The following is a 24,151-nucleotide window of genomic DNA, read 5'->3' on the forward strand; positions in this document are numbered from 1 at the left end:
CCCTTAATATTTGGCTCCATCTGGTGGATAACTTAAACATAACATCCCAGATTACTATAAATATAAAAGGTAACAGTCAAGGACAAACGAGATCAATCGTATCCTGTTCCCACCATGCAGTCTATTTCCTCCAAGCCTAGGTCCCAAACACAACGATGACTGAGAAACTCCCGATGACTTTACAACTGCATGCACCATTGTTGAGATGATGACCTTGGATGCCCAATTTTTTTTTTGCCAGAAAAAAGGAAACAAAAAAAAACTATTTGCAGCTTGTTTGCTTTAAATAAAGGACGGCCCTGAATTTGCAGTCAGAGGCATACCTCCGGAGTACGCCTCCCACCCGTGAAATATTTCCGTACTTACCTCCTGGCTCCACAACTACAGAGAGTTCCCTTCTCAGGCCTGCAGGTGTACGCCTGCGTAAAGGCCCACGGACCCCGGGGGCGCACGCAGTTCGCAAGTGTCCCTGGGATCACGCGGGCCTGGTCAACCAATCAAAAAGGGGGATTCCTATGATGCTTGTGGGGATTCCAGTTACGTACAGAATCCCCATGAGCATATTAGAAATCCCCAAATAACTAAGAATTCACACCACTTAAATAAAAATAAATGTTCCCATGTTCAAAATTAATTAAAAGACCCTTTAATTAAGCATTTAAAATAAAAATTTATTTTTTGAAAAATAAATTTAAACATTTTAAAATGGGCCAGAATTTACCTAAACTAATTTTAAATGTTTTTGTATGTTTTAATCATTAAAAAAAAATTATTTTAACATTTATTTTAACTCTTACGCTGGTAAAAGAAAGCGCAAGGGTGACCGGGTTTAGCAGGTGTAAGGGTTTCGTGGATATTCGCTGGGCAAATAGCCCAACTCTGCGCCAGCAAAAGTGTTTTTGCAGCGGAGCATCGGGGCGGGGTGGAGGGGGGGGGTGGGGTTGGAGAGAGAAGCAACAATCGGGGTTGGAGTATCAGGGGGAGTGGGGGGGGGGGAGAAGTAACGATCAGGGCCGGAGCATTGGGGTGGGGTGGAGGGGGGGGGGGGGGGGGGTGGGGGGGGGGTGCGGAGGGAGAGAAGCAATGATCATGGCCAGAGCATTGGAAAGGGGGGGTAGGGGGAGAGAGAAGCAACAATCGGGGCAGGAGGGTCGGCGGGGGGGGAGCATTGGGGCCATCCTAAGGATCATCGGGGGTGGGAGGTGTCTGGGACGACACTCTGAGGCCTGGGGGGTCTCCGATCGTGGGGGGGGGGGGGGGTGTTTCGGAAGGCACCTTGAATCCAGGCGGCAAATGTATAGGCACTTTTCTCCTGGATCCAGCAATCCTCGCCTTGCCGTAGCTGGCGACTTTTACAAAGTGTGCAAAACCCGACCAGCTACAGTTAAAGACAAAATGGAGGTTAAAGAAGAGGCTTCCAGCCTCATTATAATCTATATATATATAAATCGGTACTTCTCTCATTCTGTCTATCTGTCTATCTGTCTTGTCGTCGCGTGTGCGTTGCGGGTATGCACTCGAAAGTTACCGGGCGTACCTACGCGCGCGTTACCTCCAAAGAAAGCTTACGCTTCCGAGACGGTTTTAAGCGTATTTACGTTTCGGCTGGGCTAAAATTGCGCCCGCGGTATCCCAAAAACCTTCAACATTCCGCTCATTAGCATCTCATTATCCGCTCATTAGCGACAGAGTGACCTCGAGCTCGACCAATCGTACGCCGGGTTGCTGGCGTGTGCCGCCGGGCCAATCGGTGCGCGTGTGGCCGGGCTTTATCGTTCTGAACCGAGGTGAGTCGCCGCCATCTTGATTCCAAACTTTTCCTTTCTTTTTCCCGCTTTCTGCGTCTTAAAAAAAAACGTTGCTTTTAAAACACGTATTGTTTTTTAAAAAAATGATTTAGAAAGTAATTAACTTATCTAATCTCATTAATTTTCCTACCTTTCCCCGTTTTTCCAGGTAGGCCTAGAAGCCTCGGCGTCTCCTCCGCACCCACGCCCGAGCTAGGCACCTCCCGGCCCCACTCGAAGGCTGGAGGGCCGAGCCTCAGCCCAGCGCCGCTAGGGTGCGCGCGCAGCAGGAGCTGAGGCGTCTCTCTCTGCCGGGGCTTGTTGAGCGTCCAGCGTTACCCTGGCAACGGGCGCAATCGGCGGTCTTCACCTCGGGGGGAGGGGGGGGGCGGCCGCGACCCTCGGGGGGGGCGGGCCGCGACCCTCGGGGGGGGGGCCGCTGCGCGCAGCAGGAGCAGCTGAGACGCGGCGTCTCTCTCTCTGGCTTGGTCAGCGTCACGGTTGCCCTGGCAACCGGGCCCCGCCGGCCGAGAGAGACGCCGCGTCTCAGCTCCTGCTGCGCGCGCAATCGGCGGTCTTCACCTCCGGGGGGGGGGGGCGCGACCCTCGGGTTGGGGGGGGGGGTCGCGACCCTCGGCGCCCGCCGCCCTCCCTCCCCTCCCTCCCCCCCGCCCTCCATCCCCCCTCCCCCCCCGCCCTCCCTCCCCTCCCCCGCCCTTCCCCCCGCCCTCCCTTCCTCCCCCCCGCCCTCCCTCCCCCTCCTCCCCCCCGCCCTCCCTCCCCCTCCTCCCCCCCGCCCTCCCTTCCCCGCCCTCCCTTCCCTCCCCCCCGCCCTCCCTTCCCCTCCTCCCTCCCCCTCCCTTCCCCGCCCTCCCTTCCCCTCCCCCCCGCCCTTCCCCTCCCCCCCGCCCTCCCTTCCCTCCCTTCCCCCCTCCCTCCCTTCCTTCCCCCCTCCCCCCGCCCTCCCTTCCCCGCCCTCCACCTCCCTCCCTTCCCCGCCCTCCCCCTCCCCCTCCCTTCCCCGCCCTCCCCCTCCCCCTCCCTTCCCCGCCCTCCCCCTCCCTTCCCCTCCCCCTCCCCTCCCTCCCCCCTTTCTCTTCCCCCCACCCCTCCCCTCCCTCTCTTCCCCCCCAGTCACTCTCTCTCTTCCCCCCAGTCGCTCTCTCTCTTCCCCCCAGTCGCTCTCTCTCTCTCTCTTCCAACAACAACATGCCCTCGAAAAAGCCTCGGCACCGCCGGGCACTTCAGCTAGTATTTAATAAATAGACGGCCCGCCTCCTGGCAGCGTGTTGGCCGCCTGCCCCCATCCCACCTCCGTTAAAACTGGAAGTGGGCGGGTTGGAGGCGGGTTCAGGTTGAGATTCCGATTTTTAACACTTCAACTGCCCCACAAGCCATCTTGTTTTAGGTTAAAATTCCCCCTGAAAAGTCTGTGAACAGCATGGTAGGGGATGGTGGCCCCTTTGATATTGGCCCAGTAATTCAGGTCCCAACGCGTGAGTAAGCACCGTGTACTCACGCGTGGGCCCGATGGAAGTGCCAGTTTTCAGCATGCACAGCGCATGCGTGGAAAACCGGCATTTCCTTTCCTCTGAACCAAGGGGTTCAGAGGTGGAACGCGTGCGCGCAGGAGTCTGCGCGTGCGCGCTGAAATTCCTTTTTTTTTTTACAGGGTTGCCCGTGCGATAAAGCCTCCAGTTTTTACGCGAGAAAAAAGCAGACGTAAGTACTTAGTTTTAAAAGGTAAGTGGTCTATTAATTAAAGTTAGAATTTTTTTTCCACAGGTTTATTATTTTTAAAGACTTTACAGTAAGGTAAGTGTATTTTTAGACCCGATTTTTAAAAAAATTATTTTTTTCAAAAATTTGAATAATTGTTTAAATTATTTTTTTACAGTAATAGTTCATTTAATTAGTGGGATTTTTAAAAACTTTTATTTGAAGTTTAAGTACTGTTTTGGGCACCCGGAGTTTTCATGAGTTTGACAGTCCTTACTATCAAACTCATGAATGAACTTTTGCAACCTCCGATTGGTTGCCCAGTGCTCATGTGATCCCAGCCGGCTCATCGAACTAACTACGCCGCTGGATCACGCAAGCACAGCGCGCCGGGAGCTGAACCGGGCCACTGACAGGAAATCCATGCAGGGCCAGGCTTCAACTGTCGGCGCGCTATGTAAGTATAGGTCGGGGGCTTGCACCCGCGGGAAGCCCCCGACACCAATTTCTGGGCCATAATGTAGGTGTCCACCACATTTAGTGGAGAACAGAGGATATCTAGTTTCTGGTGCCTCTGAGCTATATTTGGCTTTTACATTTTCAGCTAGGTGGCCAGGCATTAAGCATGTGAAAACTAACAGCCCAATGTAAGTTTTGGGAGTTGAGGGTTTACATGAATTTTGAATCCTGGATTATGCAGCAGATAGCTTTGTTTATGTAGTACTACCAACTTTCTAACATTATGTAAACGGTTTCAAATTGGAAATGTATATCTCTGCAACGGAAATAATCCCTGGATTACATATCAGTATCTTATAGGTATAAACAGCAAAAGAATATGCTATTGACATTGCACCCAACACTCTCTGTGATTCCCTGTTGATGTTTCAAAAAATGGGTAACGTGAATGTGCTTTAAAACATATTTATATACCTTAAATACGAACCTAAATGTTGGGATCTGTGCTCACACATATGCTCTGCAAGAAAAGATCTACTGTGATTTTTTTTTAGATCTGCACCGCTACGACTTTTTAAATTGAAAAAATCCAGGGGAAGGCAAGATTGAGGAAGGTAAGGAATTTCTTTGTCTTAGAGTTCTTGCAAAGAATGCATTAACAGATTAGGAGACGGTACAATACGCCTTGATTTTGATACTGGTGGATACATTTCCGACAATGGAGCAAGAAAAATGTCCAAACATAGAGCCTGCATGCTTGAAACAATGCATGATTCAAGTGGTCACGCCTAGAATCAGAAAACTGCACAAACGTGACAAATGATGACGACGTCAGAACTCTAGGGGGGAGAAAGTCGGTATCGCCCCATTTGGGGCGCAATTATCGGCCAGGCGCAAAGTTTAGCGCCTTGCGCAAATTATCGCCTCCGACGGCAAACTTGGCTTCTATCGCCCCTGGAGGTGATTGGAGCGCTACACACCTCTCTCAAGGCGCTAACACCGGGGAGCGAGGCGCTACCTCAGAGCGCTGGCGAAGCTCATATGATGTCAGTCAGCAATGGAACACAGACACACTGGCGCCGGCCAGTTCTTAAAGGAGGGTCGATCTTGCTCTCCATCCACACCCTGCTCATTGCAACCTTGAATCTCGGCCTGGAGGGACCAGTACATCAAATCTGCTGGAAAGAACAATGGAGAGACCCAGGGAAAGAGCTCAGTGTGCAGCCCCCATAGTCTTATCTAAATCGATGCAAGGAAGGTCAAATCAAAATGAACTTGCAAAGTGCTGTTCAGTACCCAAAACTCCTTCACACAGCGTTGAATCTCTCCAGAAGTTTCTCTCTCTCTCAGAATGCGTGCTGCAAAAATGTCGCCGACAAAAAAAGGCAGAAAGCGGTCGCCTTTAAATAGCGCTCCCCCAGTCCCTCCCCGACTGCAAAACGCTCCCCTCAACCTGTCGTTGCTAGCGGCAGGCGGTAAGGCAGGGACGCCACTCAATATCCGGTCCGGGGCGCTGCCTGCTCGACTGACGTCACGATCTGCGGGCGCAGGAGATCATGGCGGTAGTGTTTAGCGCCGCCACAAAATGTCTGGTCAATTTCGCGAGTGGCGCAAACATTGCCGCACCCGGGCGCTAGTTGCTTTAACGGGAAGCGCAAAGCAACCGAATCTTTCCTCCTAAATCTTGGCAAGTACCTCAGCAGCCAATTTTAAAAAAACAATAACAATTCACGTACAAAGAACAAACTTAATGTGAATTAATTTAGTTCCATCAGCTAGCTTATGAAACTAAGAATGCTGTAAAACAAGCATGTATGGTCCTATGATGTTAATAACCCAGTAATAAAAATAATTCACCGTGACCAACACTAGTATTTAGATCAATGTACTGAATCCACAAAAGATTGAAAAAAAAAGCGTAGAGACATGCTGTACTAAACACTTAATCTTTCTAATATGACATTGAATTTCCTTGATTTATGGTTCCAGAGATTATGGATGCATTTATTCTGTAGCTACTTGCAGAATCCAGCCAGCAGTACGTTGTTTATACTCCCTGGCTCCAAATTGAATTCTCGCAACCAGGCGAGAACGCTGTGAAATCATGCTCACACTGAAGTTATACTCCATCCAGTGCCAAACCCAAGCAATGTGAGAGTGCCTCCACAGGGGGGTCTTCACACCATTCGGCTGCAGAGTCAGTTTGGAAAACAATTTGTAGCAAAGCAAAAGTGGCAATATAAACATAGCCTTTATGAAGCAAATATGATATAAAAATGATGCCTTCAGAAACACCGAATACCCTTATGAAATCACAACCTATAAAACTATCAGAACAAGCTCAGCATTAAAGCTGTTCCCTTAGGTCTTAGCTTTTATTTAGTGGGTAGATGAAGATATTCCCACACAAGACCTATTGAAAATACAGGAAATAATTTCAAAGTTATGGAGGTTTTTATTGTTTTGTCTTTTTGAATGGGAAACCTGAAAGTTCCAATGGAGGGATCATCTTGATTTTATAAATAACAGTAAAAGTTCAGGCTTTTTCTTGCAATTCTCTCCGCTCCCCTGCTCCCCCCCTCCCCCGCTCCCCTGCTCCCCCTCTCCCCTGCTCCCCCTCCCCCCCCGCTCCCCCTCGCTCCCCCTCTCGCCCGCTCCCCCTCTCCCCCCCTGCCCTGCTCCCCCCTCCCCCTCTCCCCCCCCTCCCCTGCTCCCCCGCTCTCCTCCCCCCTGCTCCCCCCTCCCCTGCTTCCCTGCTCCTCCCCTGCTCCCCTGCCGCTCCCCTGCAGCTCCCCCGCTCCCCTGCCGCTCCCCCGCTCCCCTCCGCTCCCCCGCTGCTCCCCCGCGCTCCCGTTCCCCTGCTGCTCCCCCGCTCCCCTGCTCCCCCACTCCCCTGCTGCTCCCCCTCTCCCCCACTGCTCCCCTGCTGCTCCCCCGCTGCTCCCCTGACCCTTTAGTGGGGTATGGTGGCACAAGCCCTTGTTGCCCTCCAGTCCCTAGCCCAAATGCGCATTATTCACGTGAGTGCCTTGATCGCGAGTATCCAACGACAACATCATTACCGCGGAGTCCAATCCGCTCCACAACCGCTATCCACACACACACGCACTTCCAGTAGGAAAGCAAGGAGGACATTTTCACGGTCCTAAATGTTAGGACCTATATTCACCCACCAGTGAAACATAAGAACAGGAGTACGCCATTCAGCCCCTCGAGCCTGTTCCGCCATTTAATGAGATCATGGCTGATCTATATCGTAACTGCATCTACCCACCTTGGTTCCGTAACCCTTAATACCCTTGCCTAACAAAAATTTATAAATCGTAGTTATGAAAATTTCAATTGACCCCCAGCCTCAACAGCTTTTTGGGGGAGAGAGTTCCAGATTTCCACCACCCTTTGTATGAAGAAGTGCTTCCTGACATCACCCCTGAACGGTCTAGCTCTAATTTTAAGGTTATACCCCCTTGTTTTTAACTCCCCACTAGAGGAAATAGTTTCTCTCTATCTACCCTTCTCACCATTTAGAAAATACTCTGATCTATATTTCTTAGGTCCGAAGTAGATGACCTCACACTTATAGAATCATAGAATAGTACAGCACAGGAGGTCGTCTTTTGGCCCATCGAGTCTGCACACTGAACTCCATCTGCCACAGTTTTGTCCACTCACTTAATCTATTAATGTCCCTTTGCAACTTTCTGCTCCCAACTACACTATTTACTGTGCCACCTAACTTGGTGTGGCCAGCAAACTTGGATATACGGAAAGTCATTTATAAATATAGTGAAAAGCTGAGGCCCCAGTACAGATCCCTGTGGGACACCACTAGTCACATCCTGCCAATTGGAGTACATATCCATTATCCCTACTCACTATCTCCTACCTGCTAACCATTTCCCTTTTCATACGTCTGGGACGTTTTATGTAAATTGTGGTACTCAGACAGCAATTCACATTACACTAGTTACGTGATGAAATTCACAGCATTAATCACAGGTGTACTCTGCTAAGGAAAGGTTATAGAATGTCAGTGTAGCAACATACCGCACTCTCAGTAGGTTGCCTCCGATTGTATGTGCTCTCATTTTTGCTAACAGTCTCTTATGTGGAACCTTATTGAATGCCTTCTGGAAGTCCATATAAATAATATCCATAGACACTCCCTTATCTACCACGATAGTGATATCTTCACTATAAATTCAACTAGGTTCGCTAGACATGACTTACTCTTTACAAATCTATGCTGACTCTCTCTGATCAGTTCACGTTTGTCCAACTGCTGGGATATAGGAGAACAAAGTTTGCATATTTTGCTTGGTTTGGAATAGTTAATTTAATAATATTAATAATTTATTATAATAATATTAAGTTACTTCATGAATTCCCTTGAAGTGTAAAGTGGAGAAACACATGTATAATAAACGGTACCAATAGGATGTTGCTTTTTAACTAACTAGAGTTCGACAGCAGAAAGTAGCATTGCCCCGCACACTGAGGAGTTTTAAGGCAGGCTTAGGCCGCGATTTTATCATTGGTGGTGGGTTGGGTGCGGCTCAGGTGGTCGGCAGGTTCCGGTCCTGCCTCCGCTTTCAGCCGGTCAGAAATTGCAATTTTACCTTAATTGCCCTATTGAATCTCTGCGTGCGCGCTACCCTGCCCAATTAGTGGTTTCGGGTCTGCTGCTCGCCTCTGCTGACGTCTCAGCCAGCTGCATTTAAGGGGCCCATGCAGCCTTGTTGCATTCTTATCCTTTTATGTTGGTTTACTTGCTGGCAACTGCTCCCATGACTGCTTCAAGAGCCAAGGCCTCTCCCCGCTTTGATGATGACTCCCTCCATGCTCTTGTGGATGGAGTGAGAGGGCGCAAGGAGGTACTATTCCCATCCTCTGGATGGAGGAAGCCTTCTCAGCAAAGCAAAGCAAATTGCTGAGGTCAGCTCCAGATCGTTGTATACTCGCTCCTGGGTCCAGTGCAGAAAAAGGTTTAATGACCTGGTACACTCAGGAAAAGTGAGTATACTTACCCTCAATCTGCTCCCCATCTCCTCTTATCACCAGCACTCTGCACTGTCAACCTACTCCTGCACATCCCACTTTACTCTTACATCCCTTGCACCCTTAACCATCCCTCTCGCTCGATGTACAGAATCACTTCCCTATTCGACTATGTTGCCCTCACACTCGCTATCACTGTTATGCAATGCCAACAACTAACAATGCACAGGGAGGACCCTTGGTATTGGCACCTCATTCCATCTTTGGCTCCTTCTAAGCATGAATGCTATGGCTTCTCTCCACTCACTCCATCATTCTCACCCAAACTCCACTTGTCTCCCTCATTGCAGGAAAAGAGAGCCCACAATAAGAGGGAGAGGGCTAGGACAGCAGGAGTGCCACCTTCCATTGCCCATTTCACCAACGTTGAGGAGGCGGCACTCGAAATAATCGGCGGTGATGAGGATCTGGAAGTGGAGGACGGTCAGACGGGCGCAGCAGAGCAAGCTGGTGACAGAATAGATTTGCATTTCTCTCATTTACATTGCATGAGTGACTGATATGGCATCTGATGCTCATACAGATTGACTTATGATCATCTGCACAATTCGATGTGCATGCTACGTTAATATCACATGTCTAAATCATGCCTTTACTCCCCCACAGGACCATCGAGAGCCCCCCTCCCCACTGTCCAGGTCAAAGAGCCGGAGGACTCCTCAGAGGAAGCTGCAACCTCTGAGTGCGCAGCGTCAGCAGAATTAAGCACACCCAGCACCAGCGCAGATACACGCACCTCGGTGGGACCTTCGCGAGATAGAGTAGTATTGTCACCTGGTGTATCACAGCTCACAAGTGAGCATCAGCAGATGGTGGAGACAGGGACAGCAGTGGAGAGTCCTCGTTAGACGCCGCAGGGCACTCCCACCTCTGCTCAGCTGCATGTGGACCCTGTGCCTCTGGGGCCATCTAGAAAGAGAGCGGTGCTAGAACTCCAGGAACAAGTGCAGGGGTCTCTGGCAGGTTTTGCATTCAGGGTTACTGCAAGTGTGGAGACGATGGAGGAGTCCATCTCTAACATGAGCAGTGCTTTTGTGGAGGCAATGGCGCATGAACGCACCACCATGGAAAGGATGGCAAACTCCGTGGAAAGGATGGCTACCTCCGTGGAAAGGATGGCTACGGTAGAGCAAAGGATGGCTACTGTCATGGAGGAAAAACGTCGCCAGTCAGGAAAACATGGTGAATGTTCAGAATAGATTGACATCTCTGGAGGAGTGATGGGCAGCTATTGAGTAGAGAAATCAGATCTTCATGGTAGTCCTTTTGAGGAGGACTGCCAGTGCAGATATGGGTCCTCATGGCCCCCTGATGTGCAGCAAGGTGTTATCCAGCCACTTGCTGGCACTGAAGTGGGGCTGACCCATAAGAGGGATGTTGGTGGCAGACAAAAAGGAAGTGTGGGCTCCTCTCCAAGCACTCACACTCCTATGCCACTGCGTAGCCCTCAGTCAGAGCCCCACCAGAGTCCTCACCCAACTGAGATGGGCATCTCAGCCCCTGCACAGCCGCAGGAGGGGCAGACTGTTGCCGAGCCCTCACAGGCTCGCAACCCCAGAGGATGCCCACCAAAGGTGTCGAAGCAGGAGCAGCATGAAAGTGAGCAAGGTGCCTCCACATCTGCTGAAGCCACAGGGGAAGCACCACGTAGAAGCACGCGTAAGAGGAAGGTAAAGCACAATTAGTCACAAGGGTAGTCACTTGGGTGTTCTGTTCTGTTGTCTTTTGTTGTGTTTAATATTTGGTATTGTCATCCTTTTGTACATGTATTAAACAAAAGTGATGGCAAACAGTTGAAGTTCTGGCCTATGTGTTCTGGGAAATGGAAGTTGCACATTGAGGGCTCAGGGCGACTTGCATTTGTAATGATGGTGGTGAGAGTGATAGGAACCCACAGGTTCTTGTACATTGTGCATGGTGTGATAAGAAGGTGCCAGCCACATCTGTTTGATTCATCTACCTAAGCGAATCTGGCAAAGGTTAGTGCATCCCTTGCATCACGGGCAGCAATGTGCTCCCGTGCTGCTGGAGCTGGCTCATCCGCCTCCGCAAGGTCCTCCTCCTCCTCCTCATCTGAGGAGTCTATACGCTGAGCCACTTGTTCCTCAGGCAGCTGCAAGCCACGATGCTGTGCGCTGTTGTGCAGTGGACAGCAGCCACGATGATTCTGGAGACCCTGGCTGGTGCATACTGTAGGGCTCCACCTGATCTGTCAAGGCATCTGAATCGCATTTTGAGCAAGCCGATGGTTTGCTCGATGATGGCTCTGGTGGAAATGTGGCTGGCATTGTAGCACTCCTCAGCTTCATTTGATGGCCTCCTCAACAGCGTCATTAGCCACGTATTCAGGGGATAGCCCTTGTCTCCAAGTAGCCATCCGCAAAGTTGGGTTGGCAGATTGAAGAGCGGAGGCACAGTAGACTGCCTCAGGATAAACGAGTCATGGCAGCTGCCAGGGTACTTTGTGCAAACATGCATAATGTTCTTCCTGTGGTTACACACCATCTGGACGTTAAGGGAGTGGAAGCCCTTGCGGTTGACAAATACAGCTGGGTTGTGATGGGGTGCCCTAATGGCCAAATGTGTGCAGTCAACGACGCCCTGCTCCCTTGGCAAGCCTGCCATATTTGCAAAGCCAAGCGCACGCGCGGTTACACTTGCTTCATCCGTGGAGAAGTGGATGTAATTGTGCGCCTTTGCAAAGAGGGCATCGGTAACCTGCGTGATGCAAGTGTGTGCGGCCGACTGGGAGATGCCGCTTATGTCTGCTGATGAGTCCTGGAAGGACCCTGAAGCAAAAAAATTGAGGGCGGTGGTGACTTTGACAGCCACTGGTAAGAGGTGTCCACCCGCTCCTCTGGGCTCCAGGTGTTGGTGCAGCATTGCACAGATGTCAGCGACTACCTCTCGCGAAAGTCTCAGCCTCCTTAGGCACTGCTGCTCAGTCATATTGAGGAAGCTCATCCTCGGCCTGTAAACCCTGTGTTGGGGGTATCTCCTGCGGTGAGGTGCAGCCCTGTGCTGATGCCCTCTGCCCTGTGCACCATCAGGTGGGTGAGCAGGAGGTTGGCGCTCCTGTTGCTGCTGTTGTTGTGCCACATTCTGCTGCTGCCGCAGCTGCTCTTCCTCCGAATCTGAGGACCAGGGTGAGAGGGTATAAATGGTTCCCATGCTGCTGGTAGATATCTCAGTTGAGGAATAGAAGTTATAAGCACTCTGTCAATGTGGGGAGAGGGTTTTCCCAGGAGGTCACAGTGGAAATGGATCTCAGCTTCTCCCCTTACAAGATCAGTAGACCTGCAAAAAGTTTTCCAAGACCTGAAAAAACAAAGTTCTGTCACCTGTCAGTGAGCCATGTTAGAGCTCCGTTTTTATGCTGGAGCTGCAGCTGTCAAGAAGGCAGGCACTTGGTGAACCCGGCACAATCAGCTGGCGTGGTTTGGGAATGGCCTGGAACATGCAGAAAATGCTATAAAATCGAAAACCGCTGTTAAAACAGGCTTATCCAGGCAGTTAACAAGCTGTGAACTGCCTTAAGGGCCTCTCCCGCCACTTGGTGGCGGTACCGATCGGGACTCCCTGAGCCGGCATTTGGCAAAGTGGCATGGGGGCGGGTTGACAGTGGGATCGCAACCCGCCGTCAATCAAAACTATTTTAACCCTTGACCCGCCTCCAAACCCGCTGTCTCAGTGCCGATAAAATCGCGGCCTCAGTTTCTGGCACAGCCTGCTCTGACAGACTCCATAACACCCACAACGTTGGTCACCTAGGAAGGTTCATGCTACTGCAGACATTGTATATGCTGCAGTGTGAACTTTTCACATTACCGATTCCATTTACAAGATATCGAAACAATTCGCTGCATCAGAAATAACTAGTGCCATTGCAGCACCGATCATGTGATTTGTTATCACTGAGAAACCTGCGTTTTCGTACATCTAGGACTTTTAATGTAAATTGTGGTACTCAGATAACAATTCACATTACACTAGTTACGTGACGAAATTCATAGCATTAACCACAAATGTACGTTGCTAAGGAAAGGTTATAGAATGTCAGTGTAGCAACATACCACACTCCTATTTCAGTATAGGTTACACACACTGCTGTTTAAATAGTGTAAGCACATACCATGGCTATTTTGAATCCAAAGCCCGGTTCTCCCAATATGTTGTCCTTTGGAAGTTTGCAGTCTTCAAAAATTAGGTTTGCAGTAGAAGATGCTCTAATTCCCAATTTATCTTCTTTCTTTCCCAAGGATAGCCCTGGTGTAGGCATTGGAACCAAGAATGCACTTATTCCCTGTAAACACAATGCAAGCAAAACACATTAGATACATTGGAATAGGAAAATTGAATATATGAGAATATTTTTAACAGTTTCAATTTTTATATTACTATATTCCTATTCTCCCTCCTATCCCCTCCCCCATTAATGCCAATTTCCTTAGTTGAGATTGGACAGTCTGGTACCACAGACACCATGAAATGTTTTCAATCTAATTATTTACTTGACCCAGCTGGAGATTTGCTCAATTTGTGTGGAAAGGACACCCCCTGCAAGCTTACTTATCGGCTTCTCCATGGCCAGGATTAGACCTTGGGTGTCCCTGATGGGGAGCCAATACTCTGGAACCACAGTTAACAAGAAGCAAGGCTGGAGGCAGAGAGAAATCTACAGTGTCAAGTGGATGTGATAATGTGCCAAAAGTGAAACAAAACCAAAGGCAAATATTAATAAATGAGTGACGTGGACAAAACTGGAGATTAACAGCAGGAGAAGCGAGATGAAATAGGAGCAAGACATTTTTAAAACAGGAAACACAACCAGGAACTCACACACAGCAGGTATTAGTGATAAAAATAGGACTGCACTGAGAAGGGAGGAAAAGCTTCAAGGAGAAAGATAAGTCTAACATAAAGATTAGTGTTTAGGTGAAATACAGAGGTTATTTAAAGACCAATTTCATACCAAGTACAGTAGTGCCAAATTAGGGGCAGTGTTGTGTTACTCTGAGTCAAGTCAGAGTTGGGCCATCACATTTCATGTGGGGCTCTCTCATCTTATCAGTTCAGGCTGGATTCAAACCCAGGCCTCTGAGGTAAAAAAAAACAATGTGTTCATAGAATCATAGAAATTATAGTGCGGAAGGAGGCATTCAGCCCATCTGCCTGTGCTGATGCTATCTTTTAACTGAAGCTATTTATTCTAATCCCATTTCCCTGCTCTTTCTATATTCTTCCTTTTTACGTACTTATCAAATTCCATTTTAAATAATGTGATAGTATCTGCCTCAATAGCAACTTGTAATAAAGCATTCATAGGAACATTGGTCCCTTGAGCCTGTTCCGCTATTCAATTAGATCATGGCTGATCGGTACTTCAACTCCATTTATCTGCCTTTGATCCATATCCCTTGATACCCTTACCTAACAAAAGTCTATCGATCTTAGTCTTGAAAATTTCAATTGACCCAGCATCCACAGCGTTTTCATAGAATTATAAAATGATACAGCACAGGAGGAGGCCATTCAGCCCATCACGCCTGCTATCTAATTAGTCCCACACGCCTGCTCTTTCCCCGTTGCCCTGCAAATTTTTCCCCTTCAAGTATTTATCCAATTTCCTTTTGAAAGTTACTATTGAATTTGCTTCCACCATCCTTTCTGGCAGTGCATTCCAGATCATAACAACTCGCTGCATTAATTCTTTTCCCCTCATGTTGCCTCTGGTTCTTTTGCAAATTACTTTAAATCTGTGTCCTCTGGTTACTGACCTTTCTGCCACTGGAAACAGTTTCTCCTTATTTACTCTTTATTTAGCCATTCATGATTTTGAACACCTCTATCAAATCTCCTCTTAACCTTCTCTGCTCTAAGGAGAATAATCCGAGTTTCTCCAGTCTCTCCACATAACTGAAATCCTGCATCCCTGGTACCATTCTGGTAAATCTCCTCTGCACCCTCTCTAAGGCGTTGAAATCCTTCCTAAAGTGTAGTATCCAGAATTGAACACAATGCTTCACAGGAGCGTTATCAAAAAACTAAGTTTGACACCTCCCCATCTCTGTAATCTCCTCCAGCCCTATAACCCTCCGAGATATCTGCGCTCCACCAATTCTGGCCTTTTGCGCATCCCTGATTTTAATCGCTCAACCATTGGCGACCATGCCTTCAGGTGCTGAGGCCCTAAGCTCTGGAATTCCTTCCCTAATCCCCTCCACCTCTCTACCTCTCTCTCCTCCTTTAAGATGCTCCTTAAAACCTACCTCTTTCACTAAGCCTTTGGTCATCGGCCCTAATATTTCCTTATGTGGCTCGGTGTCAAATTTTGTTTGATAACGCTTCTGTGAAGCACCTTGGGATGTTTTATTATGTTAAAGGCACTATATAAATACAAGTTGTTGTTGTTGTTATTCTGGGTGCAGTATGTTAAACGAACCAATATAATAGTTAAAATAATACTGATGCTGCTGATGCCAACTAGTGCATGGGATCATGGAAAAGGCATTAAAGCAAAAGACATTAAAGGCCAACTGACTGAAACAGTACATTAAGCAGCATAAGGCCATAAGCACAGAATGAGAAAAGATCATTTGGTTAATCAAGCTTGTTTCTTTCAAAAACTGTGTACAATGCACTCCATCAGAGACTCTACCCACCTATTTAACTGCTTGAGCAAAGTTTCTCCCTGCCTCTCAAAGATAATTCAAAGAATTTCCTGAATGTCTATTTAATCTTACATTGTTCAACTTTGACAGATTGCCTTCCTTGCCATGACATTTTCAAATTCCCAGTAGTTCAGGACCTATTCTGTTCAGTCCGTTTCCTGGGGAAGTGCATTGACCAGAGCGCTTGACACTCTGAGTGACGGAGGCGGGTTTCCTTTGAGAAGCACTTGGGGAAGTGGATTGACCAGAGTGCCTGACACTAAGAGTAACAGAGGCGGGTTTCCTTTGAGGAGCTGTTGGGGAAGTGGATTGACCAGAGCGCCTGACACTAAGAGTGACGGAGGCGGCTTCGGCGCCAGCAATTTGGCAGAGGGCCATGGAACAGGTGTTACAAGGAATTCCAAGCACGCAGTGCTACTCAGATGACATTTTAATCACGGGAAAAGATGAGGAAGAACACCTCACGAATTTGAAACTGGTACTCACCAGGTTGAAGGAGTATGGCCTTCGGGTTAATCGCAAGAAGTGTGAGTTCTTCCAAAAACGGATCTCATACTGCGGTCATGTCATTGACCGAGAGGGACTGCATAAGTCACCTGAAAAGATAGAAGCGGTCGTGAAGGCCCCCGCTCCAGGAAACGTATCACAGTTAAGATCATTCTTGGGGTTGATTAATTACTATCACAAGTTTCTGCCTAATTTATCCACGGTACTGCATCCGCTGAATGACCTGTTGCGGAAAGAAACACCATGGAAGTGGAGTGAAGAATGCAAAAAGGCTTTTCGCAGAAGCAAGGAGTTGATTGCCTCTGAAGAAGTGTTGGCTCATTTCAACCCAGCATTACCCCTTCGTCTAGCTTGCGATGCTTCCCCGTACGGAATTGGGGCAGTACTCTCGCACAGGCTACCAAATGGCTCGGAAAGGCCAGTGGCTTTCGCGTCCCGATCATTGACACCCGCGGAGCGAAATTACGCCCAAATAGATAGAGAGGCCCTCAGTCTTGTGTGGGGCGTGAAGAAATTCAACCATTACCTATAATGTAAAAAGTTCACATTGCTGACAGACCACCAGCCGTTGGTGTCCATATTCAACCCAAATAAGGCCGTTTCCACCATGACAGCACAAAGGTTACAAAGGTGGTCCGTGTTACTTGGGGCACACCAATACGAAATTGAGTACAAAAGGTCTAAACAGCATGGAAATGCTGATGGGTTGTCACGCTTGCCATTGCCGATGGTAGAAGAAGCGAGTATAGTGGACCCAGTAGAGTTGTTCCACTCATCCATAGTGGAGTGTCTACCGATAACAAACTCAATGATTGAGAATGAGACAAGGAATGACCCGACTCTTTCATGAGTCTATGATGTAACGGTGGAGGGATGGCCAGCACAGAGCGAACCAACACTGCAAGCATTTGCACAGAGGAAAGAACAACTGTCAGTGTGTCGAGGAACCCTGATGTGTGGATCTAGAGTGGTGATTCCACCCAAACTCCAAAAGAAGGTGCTAAAGGAGCTGCACGAAGGACATCTGGGGGGAGTAAAGATGAAGAATCTAGCAAGAGCGTTTGTGTGGTGGCCAGGCATTGATGGAGACATAGAGGAGATCACGAAGAACTGCCTAGGATGTCAGAGGGTTCAGAACGCGCCACCCCAGGCTCCTCTGCATCCATGGGAGTGGCCCTCATCGCCTTGGCAAAGAGTACACATCGACTTTGCTGGTCCATTTATGGACTCGATGTTTCTAATAGCGGTGGATGCCCACTCCAAGTGGCCGGAAGTAATTAAGATGACCACCACCACGACGGAAAAAACCATCACAGTGTTAAGGACTACGTTTGCTCGGAATGGCCTGCCGGAACAGATCTGTTCTGATAATGGACCACAATTTGTGTCCGAAGAATTCAAGAAATTCTTAAAGAGCAATGGGGTTAAACATTACACGTCAGCCCCATACCATCCCGCCTCCAATGGATTGGCTGAAAGGTTTGTCCAGACCTTCAAGAAGGCCGTAAAGGCCATGAGTAATGAAAATATAAGTCTGCAACATAAGGTGGATAGCTTTTTGTTGGCATACCGAAATGCGACACATGCGGTCACAAATCAAACTCCCGCAATGATGTTCTGTAATAGACGCCTAAGATGCCGGCTGGATTTACTAAAACCAAACGTCAGAAGAGACGTAGAGAACCGGCAATTCCAGGGCATGAACGACAGGGTCACTAGATCTTTCCAGATCGGTCAACGAGTTTTGGCCCGGGACTACCGTACTGAGAAATGGCAGCCTGGAACTATTGGGAAAAGGCTGGGGCCATTGATGTACACCGTGGACATTGGAGACAATATAATAAGGCGCCATGTTGACCAAATCATAGGGTCTGCCACAAATGGGCAACCGACTTCACCACCTTATCCGGGTAATGTTGAAACTGAGATACCCAGAACACCTACTTCCGATCTAGTGATACTGGAGTCAGCTGAACCTGACACGGCTTTTCAAGCCGAATCGACCTTGCCAGAAGCACCTCCTAGCCCGCCTGAAATGACGACACCACTGCGGCGTTATCCGGACAGAATCCGGAAACCCCCGGAAAGACTGAATCTATGAACTGTCTTACATAAACCTGTATATATGTTAGAATGTATGTTCACTATGGACTTAGTAAGTAATAAGCTAAAAAGGGAGGATTGTAGTGTATGTACCCGTCTACCTTTAAGGGAACTATTGAATGTAACCGTTCACCTTTAAGAGGACTACTTTCGGTGTGGCACTATTTGTTTGGCTTCTGTATACTGTAATACCGATAGTGACCACACCAGTATATAAGTGTTGTGGCAGGATTGCTGGGGCAGATTCGCCCGGACCTTCGAATAGTAAAGACCTGTTTGTTTGTTACTTCTGAAGTCTGTGTATTTATTAACTGCACAACCCACAGACTTTACAGGTCAGTTCAGTGCAACTTCACACAGTTACAAAATAACCAATGATACCTGCTGAATAATTTGCAACAGATTTAATCCGGTTGTTCTGCTATTGTCACCGAACTAACCTTCTCCCACAATGTCTGCAGAATCCCGGGAATGCCTGCAGCCTGAACAACAACTTTCATTTATATAGTGCCTTTAACATAGTAAAACATCCAAAAGCGCATCATATGAGTGTTATTGTAATGTATGTACCTTTAAGGGGGGAACTACTTTCTACAGCTCATGTATACTGTAGTACCGGCAGTGACCACACCTGTATATAACGCTGAGTAGTAATCTGTTGTTTCAGTTGCAGTTTGAACCACGTTGAGTAAACACCTGTCGTACCGTTCTCTGCAGTCCTTTTATTATTATTACACAGACGTAACAGTGGCGATCAGCAAGTTCGAACCTACCTGCAACTCTGCATCATCTCCCAGGGATTCGCTCCTGGAGAACAGTGGAAGAAAGTCGAGTCCAGAAGCACGGGCGTCGACCACGGGCAACCGCCCAGTCATCCAGCGGAGATTTGAGCATCGCAGGGGAGGCTGTCGAGAGCCAGGCTTGGCTTTCCAGTCACGGTGGTCCAGCGAAACGGGCTGGCAACAGGTACTGCGCAGACCCTTCCCGGACAGCGACGGGCTACAGCCCGACCGAGCGGCACAGAAAAAGGCCGAGCAGCGTCGACGGGGGAGAGAGAGAGGGCAGAGCGCACAGGGCGCAGCCGGTGTTCAGGACCGAGCGGCGTCAACGGGGGAGAGAGGCGAGAGAGAGCAGAGCGCAGCTGGTGGTCAAGGGCCGAGCAGCGTCAACGGGGGAGGCGCGCAGGAAATCGCGAGGCGCTGCCATTGCCACGAGGACCGCAGAGAGCGGCGTTGGCAACAGCGCAGGAGCAGCACACGAAACCCACAGGGCGTCGCCATTTGCCACGAGGACCGCCGAGAGCGGTGTTGGTAGCAGCAGCGCGGGACACGCCATTTTAAGCCGCAGCGGGGAAGAAAGGAAAGCGCGGGAGACGCCATTTTAAGCCAGTCTAACCACACCCAAAAATGCCGAAGAGTGGCAGTATCACAGCGCTCGACAATGAAGTCGAAGATTGGACGACATATGTCGAACGCATAGAAGTATACTGCAAGGCGAATGAAGTGCCAGATGACAAGAAAGCGCTGGTATTGTTGAATTCAATGGGTGCAAAAACGTATGGCTCACTACGAAACCTAGTAACCCCAGAGAAGCCAGTAAAAAAGGATTTTGAAAACATAGTGTCAATCCTACAGGACCACTTAAACCCCACACCGCTGCTGATAGCAGAAAGATTTAAGTTTCACAAAAGGAACCAGCATAAAGATGAAAGTAATGCTGAGTATTTAACGGAACTGTGCAAGCTATCGAAACACTGCCAGTTTGGAACGGGACTAGCAGGTACTTTAAGGGACAAGTTTGTGTGTGGGCTTCAAAGTGAAGGAACCCAGAAACGGCTTCTATCAGAAAAGGATCTTACGCTGGACAAGGCTTTCAGCATTGCAGTATCACACGAAGCAGCAGCACGGGGCGCTGCAGAGATACAACGGAGACCGCAAGAATATGGCACAAATGAAATGTCATACGGAACAGTGAAGTGCTATCGCTGCGGCAAAACAACACACGACCATAATGATTGCTGGTTCAAGGACAAAGTGTGCAGACAGTGTGGAAAAGTAGGACACATAGCAAGAGTATGCAGGTCGGGAAAGAAAACCAGCAGCAAGAAATCTCCACAGGAGAAGTACAAGAAGGTACATAAGGTGACGGAGAGTAGTTCAGACGAACAGAAGCGTGATACAGACTCTGGAAGCAAGGAGCTGGGTTGTCTGAAACTACATAATGTGATCAAAATGGAGGATCACCAAACTATCTGGGTCACGCTCAAGATAGCAGGAGTCCAAGTGAAAATGGAATTGGACACAGGATCAGCCCTAACAGTCATAAACCGAAGGGACTACAAGCGGCGATTCTCACATATACCCTTGAGAGATACAAAGATTGTCTTGAAGACGTACACAGGGCAAAAAGTCTACCCCAAAGGAAAAATAAGGGTGAACGTTATATATAACGGCAAGGAAACACCAAAAATGGACCTATATGTATTGCCAGATGGAGGACCACCACTACTAGGACGTGAATGGATCCGGAAGATACAGCTAGATTGGCATTCCATACAAGCACTGACTGTAGATGCCAAAAAGGATGACGACGTCACACTTGGACGACTGTCAAAAATGCTAACTGACGCACAAGAAGTGTTCCAGCAGGGACTCGGAACACTAAAAGGCATAACAGCAACGATCAAAATAGAGGAAAATGCAAGCCCAAAGTTTTTTAAGGCCAGACCAGTACCTTAGGCGATCCGCCCAGCCGTCAAAGCAGAGCTGGAAGGTTTGGAACGTTCAGGAGTACTGTCCAAAGTGGACTGGAGCGAGTGGGCTACACCCATCGTTCCTGTAATGAAGAGGTCGTTGAGTAATACGCCTGGGGAACCAAAGAAGGTTCGCATCTGTGGGGACTTTAAGGTGACAGTGAACCCAGTCCTTCACACTGTACAATATCCGCTTCCGCGGATTGAAGATATTTTCGCCTCGCTATCTGGAGGAAAATGCTTCACTAAGATTGATCTGGCCCAGGCGTACCTGCAAATGGAGGTAGAAGAAGCCTCGAAACAGTACCTCACGATCAACACTCATAAAGGTCTCTACCAATACAACCGGCTGGTGTTCGGGGTAGCATCAGCTCCGGCTATTTGGCAAAGGGCAATGGAACAAGTCCTGCAAGGGATTCCAGGGACCCAGTGTTATTTGGATGACATCCTGGTCACGGGCGAAAATGACAGTGATCACCTCGCCAACCTGGAGCAGGTGCTCACTAGATTGAAGGAATATGGGCTCCGAGCTAATCACCACAAATGCGAGTTTTTCCAGAAGCAGATCTCGTATTGTGGACACGTTATTGATAAAGAGGGGTTACATAAGTCCCCTGAAAAGATTGAGGCAGCAGTCAAGGCTCCAGCACCGGAAAATGTGTCACAACTGAGGTCGTTCCTCGGGTTGGTGAACTACTACCATAAGTTCTTGCCGAATTTGTCTACCGTACTACACCCACTGAACACCCTACTGCAAACGGGGGTACCATGGAAGTGGAGTGACGAATGTAAACGAGCTTTCCAGAAGAGCAAAGCATTGATCACATCAAAAGAGGTGTTGGCTCATTTCAACCCAGCACTACCAATTCGGTTGGCGTGTGATGCATCACCCTATGGCATTGGAGCGGTGCTGTCGCACAAATTCCCGGACGGCTCGGAGAGGCCAGTAGCCTTTGCGTCTCGGTCACTAACCTCAGCCGAGCGTAGCTACGCCCAGATTGACAGGGAGGCCCTCAGCCTAGTGTGGGGAGTGAAAAAGTTCAACCACTATCTGCACGGGCAGAAGTTCACCTTGCTGACTGACCACCAACCACTTGTCTCCATCTTTAATCCAAAGAAGGGCGTTCCGGTGATGACTGCGCAACGGCTACAAAGATGGTCCCTTTTTCTAGGGGCGCACCAATATGAAATCGAGTATAAGGGCACGAAACAGCATGGAAACGCTGATGGGCTATCACGCCTGCCACTGCCTACTGCGGAGGAAGCACCAGCAGTGGATCCTGTCAAAATATTTCATTCGACTATAATTGAATGCTTGCCAGTAACTAACGCTGGTATAGAGAAGGAGACCCGAAATGACCCGAAACTGTCTCGGGTATATGACTTGACGGTGAAGGGATGGCCAGCACATGGCGACTCACTGTTGCCAGCATTCTCATCCAGAAGAGAACAGCTGTCAGTATGCCAGGGGACCTTGATGTGTGGATCCCGAGTGGTAATTCCACCCAAGTTAAGGGAGAGAGTGCTCAATGAGCTTCACGAAGGTCATCTGGGAGGGGTGAAAATGAAAAGCCTTGCTAGGGCTTATGTGTGGTGGCCGGGGATCGATCAGCAAATCGAGGACCTGACAAAGAGCTGCTCACGATGCCAGGAGGTCCAAAATGCACCACCACATGCCCCTGTACACCCATGGGAGTGGCCCTCATCTCCATGGCAACGGGTGCATATTGATTTTGCTGGTCCATTCATGGACTCAATGTTTTTAATAGCCGTGGATGCGCACTCGAAATGGCCTGAGGTGATCAAAATGTCCTCCACCATCACGGAGAAAAATATTGCAGTCCTACGGACCATTTTTGCCAGGAATGGCTTGCCAGAGCAGATTTGCTCTGATAACGGACCACAGTTTGTGTCAGAAGAGTTTCGAAGATTTATGAAAAGGAATGGGGTAAGGCATTACACATCCGCCCCGTATCATCCTGCCACAAATTGATTGGCTGAGAGGTTAGTACAAACCTTTAAAAAAGCAGTAAAGGCCATGTGCGATGACGACATTCCACTGCAGCATAAGGTGGACAATTTCCTGTTAGCCTACAGAAATGTGACACATGCAGTCACCAACCAGGCCCCGGCCATGATGTTCTTTAACCGAAGGTTGAGATCTCGTCTGGATTTGCTCAGACCAAATGTACGAAGAGATGTTGAGAGTAAGCAATTCCAGCACATCAATGAGAAGCCGACAAGGAGCTTCAATGTAGGGCAACCAGTCTTGGCCCGCGACTACCGAACAGAGAAATGGCAACCAGGAACGATATGCACACGGCAGGGGCCACTAATGTACACAGTGGACGTTGGGGAGAGCATCGTGAGACGCCATGCTGACCAGATCCTAGAGTCACAGGAACGAGTCAACCCCATGCCTCGCCCATACGTACCTGGTGATGAACCCGACGTACAGGTAGCATCTACCCCAGAAACAGTAGCATCGGAAGCTGATGAACCAACCGACGACAGGGGGCCAGAATCGCCTCCGCACCAAGAGCAAGACACTCGGGAAAGGCGCTATCCAGAAAGCCTCCCCAAAGACTGAATTTATAAATAGACTATTTTCAGCTAATGTTGCATGTTAAAAGTGTTAATTGTAATTAGTTTGGTATTTAATTGTTAAATGAGTATTATGGTACTGTTAATCTAAAAGGGGAGGAATTGTAATGTATGTACCTTTAAGGGGGGGAACTACTTTCTACAGCTCATGTATACTGTAGTACCGGCAGTGACCACACCTGTATATAACGCTGAGTAGTAATCTGTTGTTTCAGTTGCCGTTTGAACCACGTTGAGTAAACACCTGTTGTACCGTTCTCTGCAGTCCTTTTATTATTGTTACACGGACGTAACAGTTATCAAACACAATCTGGCACTGAGTCATATAAGGAGATAGTACAGGTAAGCAAAAGATTAATCAAAGAGATAGGTTTCAAGGAGCATTTTAAAGGAGGAGAGAAAGGTAGAGAGACAGAGAGGTTTAGGGAGGGAATTCCAGAGCTTTGGGACATAGAAACATAGAAGATAGGAGCAGGAGTAGGCCATTCGGC

At 48.6% G+C, this 24,151-nt stretch overlaps 1 protein-coding gene across 4 annotated transcripts in view; it reads right to left on the reverse strand.

The window, feature by feature from the left end:
- Positions 1 to 24,151, reverse strand: part of acads (acyl-CoA dehydrogenase short chain) — a 303,908-nt gene that overhangs the window by 206,346 nt on the left and 73,411 nt on the right. For 3 of the 4 annotated variants that reach the window (XM_085961831.1, XM_085961829.1, XM_085961830.1), the window contains exon 6: positions 13,156 to 13,326. The exons of the other annotated variant lie outside the window; for it this stretch is intronic. In XM_085961831.1, the coding sequence (XP_085817957.1) occupies positions 13,156 to 13,326 (171 nt within the window). The remainder of the gene's footprint in view (positions 1 to 13,155; positions 13,327 to 24,151) is intronic. 4 annotated transcript variants of the gene reach the window in all.

This window comes from Somniosus microcephalus, chromosome 19, assembly GCF_052327205.1.
Source record: "Somniosus microcephalus isolate GS21.2 chromosome 19, FLI_Smic_1.0, whole genome shotgun sequence".
Taxonomy (NCBI): Eukaryota; Metazoa; Chordata; class Chondrichthyes; order Squaliformes; family Somniosidae; genus Somniosus; species Somniosus microcephalus.